Source organism: Pempheris klunzingeri, chromosome 12 (assembly GCF_042242105.1).
Source record: "Pempheris klunzingeri isolate RE-2024b chromosome 12, fPemKlu1.hap1, whole genome shotgun sequence".
In the NCBI taxonomy this organism is placed as follows: domain Eukaryota; kingdom Metazoa; phylum Chordata; class Actinopteri; order Acropomatiformes; family Pempheridae; genus Pempheris; species Pempheris klunzingeri.
Window position 1 is genome coordinate 15,657,717 of NC_092023.1, and position 21,140 is coordinate 15,678,856.

The following is a 21,140-nucleotide window of genomic DNA, read 5'->3' on the forward strand; positions in this document are numbered from 1 at the left end:
ACAGTGAGACTGTAAATCAACAGCAGAAAGTGGGTGGTTTACAAAGCTTCTATGGATGTGTTCATAGTTTTTTTTTTTCTAGCTTGAACACTTGTTAGCACTCAATACCAGTCGATATAATTCAAACGGATCATGACCTCTGTTCTCTGTAAAGGAAGACGACTGCACAGAGCAACCTCTTGCCTCGGCAGGGGCTGTTTGATATTCAAAAGGTAAATTTGGAGCAAAAAAGCAGATAATCTGTGCACACATACACTAGTTCCTGAACTACCTAGTCATGGTTACTTTTCTGTCACAAGCCTCAAGTTCAGTGGAGGTGAGCATTTGTTTGAACTCAGGGAGGCTAGCAGTAGTTTGGCATCTGCTTCCTGGACACATTTTCTCCTTGGGTACATATATGATAATCACAGGACAGTGTATGCAGGAACAGAGTTGAGCTCTCTTTCTGCATGTGTGTGCGTGTGTGTGTGTATGTGTGTGTGTGTGTGTGTGTGTGTGTGTGTGTGTGTGTGTGTGTGTGTGTGTGTGTGTGTGTGTGTGTGTGTGTGTGCGTGTATGTGTGTGTGTGTGTGTGTGAGGGCCAGGGAGGAGAGGGAGACTCAGGTGTAATGGTGGCACAATACTTACAATAACATGTTCCTCGGAGAGGGTTACCAAGGTAACGGTTCTCTGAGTCACATCTGGAACAACACAGGAGAGGTAAAGAAGAGCAACAAGAAGAGAGAGAAAAAACAAGGGCATTAGCATTGAACAAGGGTTGAGTTTTCAAAATGACTCATTTTTCTTTTAGTGTGTGTGCATGTGTGTGGGGCTTTATGCGGGATTCAGGTCAGGCAACTGCCACGGCCACACTAGAATCTTCTAGGACTTTTCCTGAAGTGAGGCCATGGCGGACTTTGAGGTATATTTGGGATCATTGTCCTGTTAGAAGGTCCAATGACGCCAAAGCTCCAGCTTCCTCACAGACGCCATGACGTTTTCTCCAAGGATTTCCAGATACTTGATTGAATCCACCTTTTCCTCCAAACGCTGCAGGTTTCCAGTGCCAGAAGAAGCAAAGCTGATCCACAGACCCGAAACGTTACAGTTTTGTTTCATCTCTCCACAGAACAGAATCTTAAAACTTCTGTGGCTTATCTATTTGGTTTTAAGCATATTGGAACCAACTTGACTCGTGCTATTGGGTCAGAAGTGGTGTACATTTTGAATTTCAGTCATGGAGGGCTTCAGTGTTTAGTTTGCACCTCACTTTAGAAACTGAAACCTCAGTATCTGCTGCCACAAAGGCTCTTTTGCATTCACTCAAGGGTTTTTGGCCACCTGCCTCCTCAGAAATCTGGTGGTAGCTGTTGATAGATTCCTCTTTCTGCCACATCCAAGTAGCCAATGTTCCTTTAGCTTTAAACCTGTGAACTATGCTTCCGACAGTGTTTCTAGGGTGTTTCAGTGCCTTTGCTATCTTTTTGTATCATTTTCCTTGTTTGTGCCAGGCAATGATCTCCTGTCTTAACTTTTTGGACAATCCTCTTGACTTACCCACATTTCTAACATGCAACCAAACATCACTGTGAACAAACCCTTAGCCAGTTCGATTTTGATGTGTTCTATCTCAAGCACACTTGATGCAACTAACGCAGCCCTTGATTAGTTACATCAGATGTGCTTGAAACAACACCTGATTTGCAAATATGTGCTCTTATGAGGGATTCTGTTCAGGGGTTAAATGATTTTGAGACTGCAGTAGTCATTAAAAGTGGCATGTTGTGTTGAATTTGGAGAAACCACCTGTAATATTAATTGTGTTGAGCTATTTCAGTTGTTCTTGTCTGAGTTGTTCATTGAACACCGCTGAAAGTTTGTAAATTTTACAATAAACCTAATTTGCAATGGGTGTTGAATTATTTTTGGTGCAACTGTATATGCAGAGGAAAACTCAAAAATAAAAAAAGCTGATTTTTGTAAAGCATCACACGGATGGTGGCTCTGAAATGTTTAAAGCTACTCTGTCATGGTGAATGGCAGTTGTATTGAGCTTGGATTCATAACAGTAACAATGTTTCCAATGGAGACAGTAATGGAAAACAAATGCCTCCTGCAGCACGATCCACTTCTCTAATATTGATCCATATGCTCAGCGAGTTCCTAAAAAATTGTTGCTTTGCCAATATATTATTAAACACAAGACTTATGATGCAGCAATATAAGTAAGCAACATTTTGGCACAAAAGGAGTAAATTTAGCCCTGCGGCCGAGAAAGTAGGAGGTTTTTGCAACCTTTCAAGATCAAGGAGGTGAATATTGATATATTGTGCAGTATTCTGTTATGGTAGTTGTAGTAGCTCTTTAAACTTAAAAGGTTTGCTTTGTATTCATCACTTTCATTCGGATGTGTACTTCTGTTTGGATTGGCGTCAGTAATTTTTGGTGGAAAACAAAATAGGAAACATACTTCACAAACTTTTAACAATGGCAAAAGGAAAACACCATAACATTTCAATTTAAATGCAACAACCACTGTCATTATGGACAAATCTTCCAAAAAATTCAATGTGAAAAGAAAGAAAATATATATATCAGACCCTTCTAGTTCCTGTTATCAAAAAAGAATCTGCTCAACTTTTCATTTGCAGCCATTTTGCTATTATTCACTGTGGCAAGATAGAGGTTGGCTGTCTCGTAAAACATTTGTTGATGGACACTAATTGGCTATGGCTGGAGGTTGTGACCTTTAGGCTAAAAAGAAAAGTCTTTAATGACCAGTGAGCTCTGCTGCAACACAATTAAAAACTCCAAAAACTCAAATTGATTTTTCAAGTTAGAGATCTAATGAATTTTTCAAAATACGTAATGGGATTTGCATGGGTTTCAAAGGGCCCTATGGTCCAGGAACATAAAATCTCTCAGGGATAATGTTAATTTCAACACTCAGCAAAAGTAATTACAGAAAAATATCAGGGTTACACCGTTTTTTCAATCATTAAGGAATGATGTGCATGCCTTTGAGTCCATCTAAGTGTCATGATGGATGACATGTACCTGAAGTATTTCAGACCACAGACAGGAAAATTATTGCCTGGCAGCAGAGAACATAACAGAGTAAGAGTACAAAATGTAATGGTCATTATACTGTCAAGGCTTTTAACATGTCTTTAAAGAGCATTTGCATCACTGTGATGGAGTGGTAAATCTCTTATGTGTGTGCGTGTGTGTGTGCGTGTGTGTGAGGGGCTCTACATGACATTCATCTGGAAGACTTAAAAAAGGGGTGTTTATTGACTTTGCAGCAGCTTGGTGAAATTCCCTTTGGGGGCCATGTAGACCAAAGAAAACACGCTGCTTATCAAACCCATATGCTAGTTTTTGACAACCTTTGTTAAATATGGACAATAAATCATCCATAGTACCCCAAAGTGCACACACTGTTTCAAAGTGTAACAGAGAAAGGGCAGGAGGATTCAGGAAGACAAAGGAAGGTGGGCTGAGGAGAGAACAGAAAAAGGGATGGAGGATAAAAGAGGAATAAGTGAACGAGAACCAGAGGGCAGGTGAGGTTGGCAGCCTGAATGTTTGTGAATTCTCTTGCAGTGCGGCAGCAGGTCGCAGACCAGTGCTGGATGCTGAATATTTCATTCTTCTATAAATCCTGGCCAAGGACGAGGCCTTAAACCATGACTGCCTCGCACGGCTTCCATCCTGAATCAGGACTTTAGCACAAAATTAAAACAAATAAAGACGCAGCAAGATACTTTTGGTCTAAAAGTGGTGCCCGGTAATCCGCATTCAATTTAATCAATCACTTGACGTTCTGACCAATATGTTTCATGAACTGAGATTTCTGCTGAAAACTACAGAATGGTCTTTTTACAAAAGCTGAATTGGCTTATACTTTATTTCATGCAGCGATTCCTGTCTTAGCGGTCTGACACAGAATTACTTCATGGGCATGAAAATAATGGCAAATAGACAACATATGCTGTTGAGTAACTAATTTCATTTATATTTGTCATCTGCATGACAGACACATTTTTATTGCATCCAGTTTAATCCAATTAGGTAATATATTTATTTAGAAACAGAGGAAAAATCGAAATACGCAAAATGAACAGTCAATTACAGTAAATACAGCTGGTAAAAGGGAAGCAGGGCAGGTTCAGTTTGCACGACCTGTAGATTTATAATGGTTAAAAGATAAGGCTTGAGATTATTTCTATATTGTTACTGTCAACAAATCACATCAAAAGACCAAAACCATGAACTGATGCTACTAATTGTCTTTGTATCAAAGCCTGATGTACAGTATATTATTCCTCTGTGACAAAGTGCTCCAGTGTTGTCCAAAACACACCCATCAGCCACACTGTCGCACTGGGGGACATTTTCCTTGATTACCAAGAACACACACACTGTTATTTGTCACAGTCACCATCCTACTACCCCAAATACTCACTTGAGCACCAAATGTGTATTAATCCACTACTAAAAATAGTCCCCATCAAATGTACTTTTTCCTCCTGTGAGTCACCAATTGCTGAAAAAAAAAAAATGTGGGTGAGAAAAGAAAAGAAAAGAGGGAAAGGTGGGCTAGTATTCAGAAGTTCTCTACACAGTGAGGATGAAAGAGGCTTATTAAATGAACAGTTTCGGGTCCAGGGAAGCGACCAGGAGACAGAGCAGCGTCACCTCAAGAGGACTCTGTGACTTTAAAAGCTTTGGAGTCACTTCCAGCCGACTGCCACAAAGGAGCGCAGAGAGGACTAAGCCTATTCCGGCACATGTCGATTTATTGTGATAAATGTAATAAATTGCCTAGGGTCATATCTCTGGAGCCAAACATGATTTAATAAATAAATCCATCAGATATTTCAATCACTAAACATTTTTTTGTTGTTTTAAGCTGCAGTCATATTTCCCCCCCCTTCCCCCCGAGGAGGCTCGACATCAGGTTTGGTTAGTGATAGAGATAGCTGATATGGATTCAGTGCTGTTTGAGAATATTTCAGCAGGGAAGATGTGAGCTGAAAGAAGATGCTTGAACTTTTTTCCACTCTGCCTTCTTACATCACAACGCTGATGATTCATTCACTCTCATAGGTTTCTTGGTTGCCCAGTGTGGCACAGTGTCACCTAGACCAAGGCTGAGGGTGCTAAACTTCTTCCTTATGTTCTGTCAACAATAACACACTTTCCAAATTATGCATCAAAAATGAAGATTATCAAAGCAAAAAAAAACAAGGCAATTCATGTGGTTAGCAAGCCGGCTCACCTTTGGTAGGCTGACAGTGGCCAAATATAGGTTTTTACATATATGGACATGTTAAAACCAACACGAAGAGGCACAGAGAAGACGATAAGCAGACATGCAGGAGGGTAAGTAGGGTGGAGGATGAGCTATTCTCTCTCTTGGGGGGACACTAAAGTCCTGGACGCAGAGCTCCGACAAAAAAGGGACCGACACTTAAGCCGCTTACAGCAGCCTAATGGGGACGAGATAAGGGCCACACAGGACCGGACTGCCTCATCACTTAAAACACACTCTGACTCAGCTACATCAGCACAAACACACCCACACACACACACACACACACACACACACACACAAGTGACAAGTATTTTGCTCTGCTTGCTGTTCCTGTAAACCCTTGCAAAGATAAACAAATTGGAGATTAAAGGTCACAATGATATTAGTCCTGCTTGTGTGTGTGTGTGTGTGTGTCTGTGTGTGTTTTTGTAATTTATTTTATCAATGTGAAGATGTTTTAACTGTTAAGATTCTTGTAGGCGTATAAATCGTCCAACGCTTTTGGAAGTTTGGGAGACAGAAAACTACGAACTTGTAAAAAACATTCAGAAGCACAAACACACACAGTAAAAGGTGCAAACGAGCAGTCAATTAGTGGAGTTCTCTACATTTGGAGAGTAGGCCAGAGGTAAAACAATCATGGAAACACGAAGGAATAAAGTTGAGACCTCTGAAAAGTGACAACACACACACACAATCTCTTACTCACACAGTAAAAATAAGATAAAAGTAAACGCAGGTTTAAATAGATTATTCATGAATGCTGTAAATTAAAACAGTAACACCACTGCCCAGCGGGGGAACATCTGGTGAGCACAGCGACTTCACAGAGTATCTGTAGCTCAGGTACAGAGCATATTCCAGCCATCGTGACCTGTCACCTTCACGCTCTGAGCTCCCTGTCTGCGTAACAGCTGTTACTGTTCACACTTAAACTCACGTGTGCTTGCAAGCGCAGCGTACACCGGCTTCAGCTCTATGATCCTGTCTGACTGGCTGAAAGAGTCGCGTTTAAGCTGCAGCCCGAGGACGCTGACGGGCCATCCAGCGCTTTGGTCACTTTGGTGATGAGAAATTATGAGTGGTGAGATGAGTTTGAATGTTCGTTGTCCCCTATTGATGATCTTTGATGACTTTGGTGACTTCCTGACCCCCCAGTTTTGCCATCAAGTCTGAATATCACTTCAATATATGGTATCTTGAAAAGTAATGCTTCTAGCCTGTTTTGTTTTTACTGTGGATTCATAATATTGGTTCATCACATAAGAATAAAAATAACTAGGTCATATCTACATTAAGTACATTTCCACATTACATTTTCAATCATATGAAAACATCTACATCATCTTACTGAAAACCACGTTTAATATACGGTCATGTCACAACTCGGACTGAAGCCAAGAGTATGTTCTTTCATCTAAGCAGGCCATTATGATGATGCCATTATAGTGAATATCACGAGGGACTGATGGAGCAAAAGGACAAAGAGTAGAGAGGGAAAGATGAACAGAGGAAGAAATTGAGTCCTTTTCTGTTTAATCTGAATGAAAACTGAGGATGAAAGACAAAGACACACAAATGAGAGATGGTGACAGTATATTCATGAACACAGACAAGTAAGGCTGTACACACTGCTTTAGCAAATGTCCCTATTATTTCTGACTGTCAGTGTTTGTGACTTTGTGCAGAATATACTCTCGCACTCACAAATATGCATCCACACACCTGCCGTAACCTGAGGGTGCTTAGATTCTGCCCCTGGGGAGAAATTGCTCGTTCATAATCAAAACGACAAACAAATGGCCCTCTACTTGGCACACCATTTTGGAGTGACTCAAGCAAAACAAACAGCGCTGTGACAGAGAGAAAATTTAGAGAGAGACAAAGGGGGCACAGAGGTGTCAGAGCAAATCGAAGGTGAGAGCGACTGCAGCACAGTGGCTTAGGGATGCACAAGTGATCGCGTACAAACACACCATGTCTGCTTCCAGCCTCTGTGGAGTCTCCACCAGAATAATGAATTATTGGTGTGCGCTGAAAAGAAACATTACACTCAAAAACCCGACGCCGTTGCCAAGTGAACAGGAATACTGGAGCCGCGCAGCCAAATCAACATTCACTCATACTCAGCTGCAGGTGGGTATTGTTCCAGATTTGCCAATATGTTACCAGCATGATAATCAGACTGAGCTGCCACAGCGTCTCATTATTCAGTCTGACATATGGTCATGTTAGCCGTTTTTCTGTTAAGGAGGACAGTTTTATTTTAAGTCATCAGTAGTAATCAGTTTAAGTAATTCTAGTCGCCGGCCTCAGCTTTAAATTTTGCACCGCGTGTCAATCAAATCAGACCTATTTTGCGTCATTTGATCGGCTTTTCTGATCGGCCGTTACAAAGACCACTGATCCAACAAATTAGAACTAGTATGGGCCAATAACGAATGGTGGTCAATTGACTGGAGCAGCTTTAAAAATATATATATATAAAACACACATACATAAGTCACATTTTCCCTCTGTTCAGTGGTGTCTTTTGGCAGGGTCTGCGACTTATTTTAGAAGGACCATTGTAATATTGGCTGAAATTCTCATACAAGCCCAACAGCAATCAAGAAAATACAAAAATCCAATGTCTGTGGCTGTCACACGACAGTAATAATCCCATCCAATCACTTCCCTTGGACTAAATGAAACGACAGCCGGCCCTCCTGTCTACCTACGTACCTGCTGCAAGTGCACCCATTGCGCATGACCGGAGTCTTCCACAAAGCTAAAGCAGTCACTGCTGACTGCCACGAAGCACAGCCCCTGAGCTCATTTGTTAGGCTGAAACACTAAGAGAAGCTGTCAGTCAGCGGTTGTGCACAGAATGAACGAGGGACCCAGTGGTGGCTGGTCTTCTCATCACTGTCGTGGACTCGTACAGCAGTTACATTAGTCAGGCAGTGCGTTCATGTGTTGTGGGGAAAGTGTCTTTGGGGGAAAGCTTGGGAGAAGGGAGGGGGTGGGATTTTTTTCGGTTGGATACTTTCAAAATCTAGCTACTCTTGCTAATATCTCCAATGTTGCAGAATCTCACCACGTGTAACATGCTGGTTACAGCTGACAGTAAACATGTGGACAGAGTCTTTTAAGGTGAGGGTGAGGGGCAGGTTGGCTGGCCCTCAGTCTGAGTCATAATGTCAGCAGCTGCGTTAAAGTTCGGGATCACTCAAAGGCTTTGATGAGGTCAGTGTAATAAGTGGTGAAAGTCAAGTTTGAGCTAAGGGTTAGCTAATCAGTAGCAGATACCATTCAAGACGCTCGTGTGTGTGTATACGTGCATGTGTGTTTGACAGAATGTGACACTCGACATGTCAAATAGTAAAATCAAAAAGGTATATACTTAAGATTAAAGTTACAGATTAAACAGAATATGAAATAATCAATCCACATTATAAAGAATTACATCATGTAGGCATGACAATCCTACAACTATTTTTGTAAAATGTGTACAATACACACACACACACACACACACACACATAAGAAATGTGTTCATTATTGTTCCAGCTTCATTACAACCAAATCTATACTTTCAAATGTTATTTCTCTAAATCAAACTCAAATTATAAAACTATTAGGTTTTTCTTTTCCCCCAAAATGTAACATCAACTAAAATGTAAATGTCACCGGCAGCTCACAATCACTCAGTGTTATGCCTTTAGCATGTTCTGGGTGAGTTGCCATATTTGCTTAATGTGATGTATGTTGTTCATTGCCAAAATATTTGGTTCAGTGATCAGTAGACCTTTATCGTCCTGACCTCTACATGTCTTTGGTCTATAGTATCATTTAATTGGATCATCTAATGGTTGAAGGTCAACAAGATGCAGGTGTTGTTGGCATTCATTCAGACTGTGGTTATATGATAGTATACTCACAGTTGACACTGGTCTCCCTTGATGCCCTTAGTGGTACAGAAGCACTTCCCTGTGTTGACGTGGCACACGTTGGCATGGCTGTTGCACTTGCATGCTGCAAATAACAGATAAAGGTTGAAGGGGAATGGGAGGAGAGAGCAAGAGATGAGTGTTAAGGTTTATTTTTAGTAGAATCTCCATAATGTACATAAACACAATAGTCCTTTAAAATTGTGGTTATTACTACTCCGGCTGAGGGAATGTATGCAGACAAAGAGAGGGGGAGGAGGAGGTGAAAAAGAAAAAAAGCGTGTGGGGGTGGAGGAGAGGAGGGAGGTAGTGAAAAAGGTAGAGAAAGCAGAGTGTAATGAGGAGACAAAGGACGGCAGAGTAAGAATGATTGAAAATGATGAGCATGGCTTTCACTTACACCAACAGGTGTTAAGTTCCTGACAGAAATGTTTTCTCTTGTTTCCCTGTTCTGACTGAACTTCATGCCTTTCCCTGATCCAGCCGTAAAAAAACATCATTACTTCAGCGATGTGATGGATTTTCTATCAAAACTGAAACAATTGTAAGAAGAAAATGTTTGGGCATAAATTATTTGTGGGCTTAACGTCACCAGTGGAGATTCACCACCTCCAAGAAGTTTTTTTGAGAAATTTAAGTGCCAGTTTAATGGAGAGGTTCACATTTTCAAAACAATATTGACGTGACAAATTAAAGCTTTTAGCTCTCGTTGGTCTCTATAACAACTTCTGAGGAAAACATCTGGCTCTTTAGTTGCTAAATGCTACAGTATGTTCACTGATTAGTTGCTAACTGTGTCTGTCTGTCTGTCTGCTGCTTGGTGCTGGGCAGGTAGTGGTACCGCTATGGCTGATGGTATGACAGCAGTGAGAGTGAACCAAAACTGTACAGTTTTGGGCCAAACAGCTAAACAATGAGGTAAAACTCACTACAAAAGGTCCAAACCGCTGATGCCAGCTGCAGATTCAGCTGATCGTTCTCTGTAAGTTTTCACTTTTTTCTTTTGATACATCATTATTATGAAATCATCAATTATAGCTGCTACAAGTGCCACCCTGATGATGAAATTAATATTTTTAGCCATTCTACTGGTGTGTCTGGTTATCAGCATCAGACTTGAGATATAATCACATAAGATATAATTTACTTAGTCAAAGTAGACAAAACTTTGGAATCGCATAAGCCAATATCCTAGATGATTAAGTTTGACTTTTGATTAGAGCAACATAGATGGGAGCCTTTCTTTGGTGAGCCTCATCTTTTTTTATATGGATAGTTATGTAAAAGCAGAGAATGATGTTGCCGAATGATTCACGTGGAGCCAAGCCTGTAATTTAGACACTAAATCACTTCTGCATGGAGTGACTAATGGCATAGACAAACAAGAACATTCTCTATACCCTTGTGTTATGGTGTGCATGTGTTCACATCCATACACGGCTGCTCTTTTGCTGTGTCCCTCTCAAGCTGAATTGACTTTGTGCTTTGCTCTTATTCTTTCCAACTGGCACAGAGACAGGCCCTGTAATAAAACTGTGGTGCGCTCAGGTCAAGGTAAAGCCAAGGCACCGACGGGTAATGAGAGGAAAACAGCCTCATCTATCCTCTGCCTGGGAAAAGGGCCTGATTCGATCACTTTCGTGGAACAAAAACAAGGAGGCAGACATAAACGCTGCTTTAAATATTCAGATTTTTTTTGAAAACACACATGCACACACACCTCAGCAGCAGAATAACAAGGTTGTGCAGTGGGGCATTAAAATGTCAGCGGGCTGAAAGTCGAATTGACGTTCTTCAACTTGAAAAAAAAAAAGACAGCCGAGGTGGCAACAATAACAAAATACAATTTCAATCTATTACTTGAAATTACATTGACCCGTCACAAAGAAAGTAAACCTTTTCAGAGATGCGTACTGAACTGTAAGGGTTTGGGAGATAACAGAGCTTTAACAAAAAGTGGCTTTTAGGCTTGAGATAATAGACAAATCACAGGTGTGTTAGCGCAGGCTCGGGTCACCCTGCTGTTCATACAATATTGATTTAGTCGGCAGACAACAAAGGCGTACAAAGGACACAGCTAGAAGAGATGTGTGTTCATGCACTCACACAGATGTAGCCGATGGCACATGAGAAAAGCCAATACAGACAAATGGAAAAGAATGAGCCCGAGCTGAAGAATTTGGGTTAAAGGCTTAAAGAGCGGCCGGTAACTTGCTAGTACTTTTTTTTTTTGTTTCATTTTGAGGCTGACTGAATACCATAATCATCTAAGAGCTTCAACACAAGATGCAATTTGGAAACTTCTTTGCTCTCAGCTTTCACTATCTAACTGTAACCTCACGGGCCAAATTCTCAGTTTAATTAAGACACTTGAACAGACAGACATAACACAACCTCTGAGGCTGTAATTTTGCGACCAAAAAAAAAAAAAAAAAAAAAGTTATTCCAGATCTCACAGTAAAACCAAATAAATTCTGTCACAGAGAGGTGAATTAACTCTTCTCCTCTCTTTAAACAGTAGTCCAGTATAGACCATCGTCCTGCTCTGCAGAGTCTGGTGACTGTTGGGAAGTTGAGAAAGAAAGTTACTGTAGTATAACACAGCATCACCCAGCATCATAACTACTTGCAGCTAACGCATGAATTCCAAAAAAAGCCACTCTTATTTTGTTAATGTGGAAAAGAACCCCCTCCCCTACCAAGCATTAGTAGCTAACTCAGAGGGTTCTGTCACCATTATCTTTGGAGAGCCGTAATATGAAACTGGGGTTTTCTGTTCATATTTGCAAATTTATCAAGAACTGAGTTTGTAACATACACTGCATGAATTTGTGCCATATGTTTGTACTGCACAGCGCTACTACTGTTTGTCAATGGGCCCGATGTACATGCCAGTTGCCAGTTGATGAGTTTTCATGGTTAAGTTTTAGAGGAGGCAAACATCATCAAATGGATTTGTTTTGGTTCATCGCTGGAATTATGCAGATTCTTTTTTTAATGAATTCAACCTCAAACTGTAGATAACTTGTTTTACCTTGTCTGTAAGATTTAGATGTCATTTATTCCTTTATTTCTGCGCAGATGTTTACCGGTGAAACCCTTACACCTCATAGACACATTCCCTGCCCCGTCTCTCACCTTTTATTTTCTCAGAAGCTGCTGATCAAAATGTAAACGAGGCCCGCAGGCTGTTCCATGATGCTACACCATGGAGTTCACAGAGAGGAGTTTCAACTGAGTGTGCCGTCATTGTTATAAGAGTGCAATATTCAAAGTAAATCAACTTTCAGGTGACTCTACTGTGGCTGCTGGAACATTTGTACATGATATATACAGGGCAGATACATTACTGGAAGCCTGTATGGTGGCTCAGACTGCAGCCTCTGTGCAAACTAGATGCATAATACACAAACTAATTCATGGGAGGACTGGTACTGCTTGTTAAAACTAATGAGCAGGAGAGGGAAAGTCTACTACAGTGATTACAGGCTATGTAATTTTATGTTACTTTCTAAAGGAATGCTCGACCGGTGAGTATCACATTCACCGCCTGTACGTTTGTAGCTTGCTGCTTGCTCTTTACCATGCAGCATAAATAATTCTCCCTCTCTGTTCGTCTGCACTGATTCAGACATTCCCATCTTTCCCAAACTACTCACTGAAAACACAGTTTTTTTGTCACTAAAACGTAGCGTAGCGACGAACACATGCAAGCTACAAACTTTATTACCAATCCACCTTTATAACCAACAGACAGTAAGGTTTTGGGTGAAGCAGTGCTCGGGCAATTTGACGACTTATCTCATTTGCTGTAATACAGTAAGATATAAACATTAATATTAGCTTTAGTACCTCTAGACCTCACAAGTGATCACTATCACTATGTTTCCTATGTTTTCACTATGTTTTCTCACAAACCCCAACCTGCAGACATAATATTCAGGTGTCCAGAGGAAGCGATCTCAAACTGCAAGTGAGAGGCCAATTGGAGGTGAGGCGAGTAAGAAGCAGGAGATTCACAAAGAAGAAGGGCGACTGAATGAATGAATGAATGAATGAACGAAGTGAACAGGGGAGGAAGCACATCACACACCACACTTGCTGACAACACAGAAATGAGCTTCAATAAAAAGAAACCTGATCTCTTGGCAAAGAAGGCTGATTTGGTATAAATCATATTTTCCATGACTTGTGCAGGCCCCCTGAAGAGAGTACAATTTATCACCCTGCTGCTTCTGCATGTATACACACAATACAAAAGACGTGTGTTTGAATGTGTGTGTAGGTGAAAACCGGGCTGTGTGTGTGTGTGTGTGTGTGTGTGTGTGTATCTGTGTGTTTGTCTGTCTGTGAGTCTGTATGACTCAGACAGACGCAGGTAGAGATGGGGAAATACTTAAGTCAGTGAGAAAGCTTTCGAGAACAATCCTTGCTGAACCTCTTATCTGATTCTACAGTCAGCTGTGTCTTATTACAGCTGCAGTGTAAAACTCAAGCTAACTTAATGGGGGGAAAAAAAATCAAGAGGTCTTGTGGGGCTAAACTTTAATCCATCTGGGTTTTTTCGTGCAGTTGAACTTCAGAGTCAGTGAACCCAGAACCACCAACACCACATGTGGATGCATCTCTACGGCTGCTAAATACCCCTCAGTGGATATTTCAACAAACTCTAATCTAAGGGTAAACTCCATCCATAAGATTTATTGTGCGCATAAAATATAGTGTGTATGTGAGCACCTGATCTGGCCATGCATAAATCTCTGCACACACAAATGACAGATGAAAATGTGTGTTGAGGAAATTTAACTGCAAACTGCCTCTCCTCCCCACCTTCCCCACAGAAAATGGTTCTTTGTTTCTTTCCTGAATTTGCTGAACTATTTAATTACGGGTCAACAACCCTACCGGGTCCTAACATCAACAGTTCTGTATTTCCTCTTAGATTGCCTTGAAAGGAGTGCAGCGTGTTCACACCTATGAGAAGTGTTGATTACGTCTCCATGGAAATCATCCATACAGCAGAATATCATACAGCGAGAAAATGTATGTGTGTGTGTGTGTGTGTGTGTGTGTGTGTGTGTGTGTGTGTGTGTGTGTGTGTGTGCCCATATGCTTGTAACCGTGACTGTGTCATGTGTGAGCACATCTGTATTATAGGGACACCTATAACTGTCAGCACTTCCTAATATTAGTCTTACTGTATTACTGGCTCTCAAATTGGCACCAAGGTGCTAATTAACTGCATCTTTCTTCTCTTCTTTTTGCTTTCTACTGACAGGACATATTTATCTACTATCCCTCTAAATGCAACAGCCCAGTTTTTCAACGCAATCTCCAAACAGGATGTTGATGTTTGGTGATTCTGCAAAAACCCAACAGTAGATTATATTAAACAATGATAACATTCAATGAAACATTTAACATTAAAGTGCATTTTATTGAAGCTTGGCAATGACAGTATGGCTTAGGTCCGGTTAGGTTCAGGCAACTACAACTACCCTTTTAAGATTAACGTTTATTGTGTGAAAAGGGGTGTGAACTCTGTTAGCAGTTGAACGTTGGTATTGTAAACAGCAGAATCATCAGATATAGATACAAACATTATTACTGTATTGGGATGAAATCTTGTTTTTGATACAAATACAATGTCTTAAACTGTTATACTACTTTAATTCCTTTTTCAATATTTAAGGTGAAATACTATTAAGGTGCCGTTATTCTGCTTCAGGGTGCACAATTTTCACTCACATAACATTAAAAGAATAAAATAAAAAAGCTACTAAATCATAAAAAACAAAATGACATTCAGTTTTTTCCCCAATGGTTCTTTCAAAATATGACCACCTTAACCTCTTCAGAATGCCACTGAACATGACTGTATCCCCAGACTATGATCAATCACATGCTCATCTCCATGAATATTTTTTTTTTTTCATAATCTTCATCATCAGTGTCACCTTCCACCTCAAGCTGACTCCTGCTTTTTCTTTGTCCAGTTTCACAGACAGGGCCGTTTGCTTCAATAAGGGAGAACGGGGCTCTATACTATGTTTAATGAAGGGATAGTGAGGAAGGATCGAGGGCAAAGGGGGCAAACATGTAGTAATGAAGGGAAAGACGCCTGTAAAATATGAAAACGCACACACACACACACACACACACACACACACTAGAAGCAGGGCTTGAGCTCAGAAGTTTGAGCCATATATTTGCATACAAAGAGAAAAAAATGTTTTCATGTCGTGACAGCAAAGAGGCCTTGAATATAGCTCCCTTCACTTGCTAGAACCTGATCAGTGAAGTATCGACCTTTAATTGTTAAGCATCAGCAGCATCAGTTGTTTAGATCTATTAATTATTAAACAGGAGGTTTGGCTTACGAAATGCTATTTGAACAGCAGCAGCTACAGCTGAGTTTTCAGGAGAGCAGTGCAGTATCAGGCACGGCGGAGCAGAAAAAAGTGAGCAGCTCACTAGAAGTTTAAATACACCACTCTACTGCGAAAGGTGTGTTGGACATATAATATGCTGTAACAAGTCGAGTATTTCATCTACCAATGCACTCTGGTTGTCATCTTGACCTAACTCAAAACCATTGTTTAATATTGTACAAGTTCTGTGTGAAATCTTTCAGACAAATATGTTGAATAATTTGTTGAATAATCAATAATTTAAATGCCGAGTTTAGAGTGGCGACACATCTCTCTCCTCATTTGATTTGAAAGCACCTAATGCAGTGTTACTCAACCTTGTCTGGCCGGTGACATCATTTTTTGGTCTGCACAAAACTCTTGCGTGGTAGAATTCACTTTGAGCCCTATAATACGCCTCTCTGCGTGTGAGGTGGAGTGGTTGCATTCATGTCAAGTGTGGAGTAAGATGCCATGTTAGTCTAAGTACGGCACAGGATACAGTATTTTACTTTATTCAGCGCCGCTGCTGGTCCTATGTGATGGCAGAGGAGCTACTTATGTTAACTGTACGCTGTTTAAAGAGCAACTTGCAGGTTGGAGACTCCAACGACGTCCAATCGATGTGTAGGAAAAAGATAAAGGAGCTAGATTTTCATTAAAATATACTTATATATTCCCTACAGTGACTTCTGGAGTCATTCTTCTGAGAATTTTACTTGTGCGCGTGTCTGCAAGTCAAGTGACGTAACATAAGGGAGAGATGGTAGATTTGCGCAACAGAAATAAATGGATCTGAAGCTAGTTTTGAAACTTAGGAGGTTGAAAATATCAATTCATACAACTATAACGGACCACAGCCTTATACAAATTAGTCTGTTAGTCGTCCAAGAGATCAGGAACAGACGAGGGATGAAGGAATAACTGTCAGAGAGGAGGAACTGAGTTGTGGTGTGAGGAGAACCAGAGGAGAACTGAGCAGGAGTTATGAGCTCCTATTATTAGTTAAAGTGAGCGATCAGCATTAGCTTATAGATCGATAACGCTACATATACATCTATGGGCTTTAGCTAACGCTGTGTTCACTACATCACTACATTGTAAAGTTTGCTGTCATGTGTCAGGCTGTAACGAAATCAGCATTGGCTGTAGAGCAGCAGCCAGGAGGGTTGAGATTTAGCCATTACGGACAGTGAGGCGCTACTATCAGCTTGTATCGCGTCTCATAACGCCTGATATAAATCCACAACTATGTTATGTTTTACCATGCTCTACCTTGCTCTACCGTTACAGTGGGGACACAGAGAGAGAGAGAGAGAGTGAGAGAGCGATCGCTGCATGACAACAGTTACTACATCTCACACGTTGCTTCTCATTACTGAAATTGTCCAATTTGGAAGTTGGCAAAAGTTAAAAAAACAGAGTACAAGTTTAGGTTGAACTGAGTCTGTGACGGGTCCATGACCACCGCCCGCTGCAGCAGCAGAACCTGAAACTGCTGCTTGGCTTCAAAGTCCCATCCTAAACTCCATCATATCACTGGGAAATAAATCCTCACCACAAACGACACATGAAGCATTTAAATCCACTTCCTTCACCTGCACAAAGCTAGCAGCAAAAACGGACACTTTCTCCTCCGAATTTCTGCCCTTGTGTCCTGTGAAATATATTAAGTCCTGCATTACCATTTAAAATAGTCATTTTCAGACAAGATGACGTATAAATATCAGAAAAAAAAAAAAACCCTGCAAGTTGCACTTTAATGTCAGCGTGAGCTCCAAGTCATAAATGGAAGGACACAGTCTCAAGAAAGCAGGTTGTTCTAGATGAAACATGAGTCACAGCAGCCGCTGACTGGAGATCAAAAAGGATTCAAAAGCAGTTTGAAGTTTGAAATCATACCTACAAAAGTGTTTGTATTTGTGTGGGTTTTGCACGCGTGTGTCTTTTGGTTTGTGTATGTGTTCGTACGTTGACCAGTCAGACGCCAGAGGGAAGATGACTGGATATCGCTGAGAATGCTGGGTAGTTTGCAATTCAGCCACGAGGCTCCACAGGTAAACATACACAAGTATGTTTAAAAGCACAAATAAGGATGCGCGCACACACACAAACACACACTCGGATACACTTAAAACAGCAGGTGAGAGTAGATTTGGCAGTTCCTCCACAGAGAAGGCTGAATGGAGCAACTCTGCAGGCAACATCCCTCTTCTGCTACTCTACTGCTGCTAAAGCTCAACAACAGCTGGCTCTGTCTGATCCATCAAAAACACACACATTCTTGTTTTTCTATAGTTGTGAGGACACGAATGAACGCGTTCCCCAGCCCGTTACATAACCTTAACAACACAACTAAATGCTAAACCCTAATCTTAACCTTATTCTAACCTGTACCTTAAAGCCGAGTCTTAACCCTCAAATTGCCCTTTGAAGTTGTCCTCACAAAGCAGTGATGTCTTCACAACTTCATAACTACACAAAGACGTAGGCACACGATCGCACACACACACACATACACACACACACACGAGCACTATCCTGCTGTCCTGTCTGTCTCTAGTTGATGCTGCTGGGTTGCCAGTTTCTTACAGACACAGCACTCAACATCTCTATAGCTCCTGCACTGAACACAGATTTACAAAGAACTCCTGCTGGTGCACCCTGCTTGGAGGCTGCACAGCAAAAACCTCCAAATGAGAGACACAAGACAGAGAGAGAGAGAGAGAGAGAGAGAGAGAGAGAGAGAGAGAGAGAGAGAGAGAGAGAGAGAGAGAGAGAGAGAGAGAGAGAGAGAGAGAGAGAAGGGACATGGAGGGGAGGACAAAACACGAACCACCCTCACCAAAAAAAAAAACCAGCTTCTGTCATTTGTTCCAATGTTAAAAACTACATATTTTTACATTTTCCTGATAAGTGATGTCTTGTGATCAGATATGTTGTTTTTCCAACTGCATTGGACGGTCAAATATTTCGGCTAAAAACGAATTAAATACAATGTCAGTGAACATTTAACTGATAAGGTCAGCATCAACTATGTTTTCTACTTGCCAGATATGTTTATTGACTATATTTCCTCATTACATTTAAAGCAAACACCAGTATTTGTTGTGGGACGCCACCATGACCTCCTCCTGATGAGATTTTGCAGTGTTACAACAATCTTGCAATCTGGCTAAGGTGGAGCTCCCCTGGTGATGAATACATACTTAGTGATATAATAATATAATTTACCTATTACAAATATTCATATTTCTGTATACTATTGTATTGTTAATCTAATTCAGAGTAACTAAAGCTGTCAGGTTAATACAGTGGAGCAGAAGTATAAGGAAGCAGAAAATACAAATACTCAAGTAAAGTACAAGTATCTCAAATTTGTACTTACCTACAGTACTTAAGCAGTGGTTGCCCTTTTATTGTAAAATTATATAGAATCATCTATTATGTCAGCCACTGTTTGTAGCAGGCAAACTTTGTATTTAAGTAAGTAGCTATCAGTCTTTACGTCAATGTAAAACTAGAGTGTCCAAATGAAAACAAGTATCTATACAACCAGCACTGAACTGAGCTGAACCTGTGGGAAATTATGAAGTGGTAACATTTGACTTGTGCAGTGCTTCTATGCGTCACATCACCAGCATGACTGAAAGACTTCGGAGACAGAGACAGCAAGTGAGGCAGTGCAGAGAGAGAGAGTATCAGAGCAAGATGGAGACGGGGAGCTCCTGATGTGAATCATGCAAAATTTATGGAAGCAATAAAACTGTTCAGCATGAGGTGCCGATGGCAGAGGAGCATTATATGCTGAAGCACTGGGTAGCAAAAGATAACAAGCACAAGAAGAAATAATACAAGGTGAAGATTTGCCTGCAAGACAATTCAGAAGGAAGCAGGAGAGCACAGTAGTGGCCTTTCTGCGGCTGGTGACGCCTCGACCGAACGTGAGCACTAGCACAGGTTTTTAATGCGATCATCAGGAAAGAGATAACATATGCGTGTACTGCAACATTCTGATTATTTCAAAACCCAGCTAATTCATCATTACCCCTACCACCCGATCCAAACAAATGTGCTCTTTAGTAGCTCACCAAGTAATCTGGTTTAGTCCAGCAAATTCATCACATGTTAACTAGCTTTCTTTTCCTTTCAACTCATAACGGAAATTGGGTTTTCCATTTACACAATATTTCAGAAACGTGGCTACTACCAAATGCTGGCAATAATCGCATGGGTCACAGGGTTTTTTTTTTTTTCAAATTTCTGATATAGAGTGATGATGAGCAGGTTTGCAGTGGAAATGGTTTCTTTAAATCACAAAATATGACTTTGTCTTGACTTTACTGAAAATGAGAATTATTGATTCATTTTTTTTTTTAATCGGCCCTAAACTTCCTTCACTATCAACAATCTCTGCTGAAATCTGAAAAAAAATTTTCGTATATATTTTATAGATTCTTTTTAATTTCATTGTCCTTGGAATGTCAGAACACAGTGAAAAATGCAAATCCATGTGGCATCTACTTTGCCCCATGACATTTTTGAGGAGCTACACTTTAGAGGAGCTCATAGCTTTAGCCTCAGCTCACAGCCTCCGTAACACCGTGACAAAGACATAAATCCACTATAACTCTCTCCTTATCCTCAAGCACTACTGTTAAAGTACCATTAAGCAAACCACAACCCCACACACAACTGTGGTTGAACCACTTCCAGGTGTGGATGTTCTATCTGTAAAGCAAGCAAGTACACTTTACACTTTTTTTTTTTTTTAAATGTGTTATTAGAACATATCAGTCTGTCTCTGCACTGTAATAAAAGTGAGATACAAAATCAACAGAACACAAACTCCCAGGATGTACATAAATACACGCAGGTTTCCTGTCATCCTCTAAAATACCATGTTCTCCTCTGAGGGACTAAAAGTCTAAACAGACATCCAACATGTTGTCAGCTGCAGCTCTGAGGGCTGGGGTGAGTTTGTCTGATTTTGTATGTACGCAGGACAAGGTGAGCGGTACAGTCGGAGAAAAAGGGCACTAATGTCCTGCACACGCGCACGCGCACACACACACACACACACACACACACACACACACACACCATCCATATTTGACAAGGTTAGTTAATCATCTGTCACAGGAACAGGGGAACGGACAGACTCCACTCTCCTCTGTCTGTCCTCCATCTCTTCCTCTCTACTTATCCCTCCATCTCCTCCTCTATTCCTTCATCTTCTCTCTATCCAAGGGCAACTGTCCTTTTCCACCGATATTAACCTTGTATATCTCACCACATGGTTTTATCTCTTCTGTCTGCTTGTCTTTGTCATTGTTTCCTCCTCTGTAACTCAGCCTCCCTCTTTGCCTCCCCTACTCCCTCTCTCACCCTGCCATCCTTTACAGCCCCATGAGCCGAGGCCTTTTCCCCTCCCTGGGAGGGACGAAGCGGTCTCTCTGTCATTCAGTCTTCTAATCGGCCTCACATCATTGCCTGCCA

General features: G+C 40.9%; 1 protein-coding gene across 1 annotated transcript in view; it reads right to left on the reverse strand.

Moving 5' to 3' along the window:
• Positions 1-21,140, reverse strand: part of atrnl1a (attractin-like 1a) — a 239,981-nt gene that overhangs the window by 133,791 nt on the left and 85,050 nt on the right. The window contains exons 20-21 of the mRNA XM_070840582.1: positions 9,223-9,316; positions 628-680 (exon numbers count right to left, since the gene is read on the reverse strand). Coding sequence (XP_070696683.1) covers positions 628-680; positions 9,223-9,316 — 147 coding nt within the window. The remainder of the gene's footprint in view (positions 1-627; positions 681-9,222; positions 9,317-21,140) is intronic.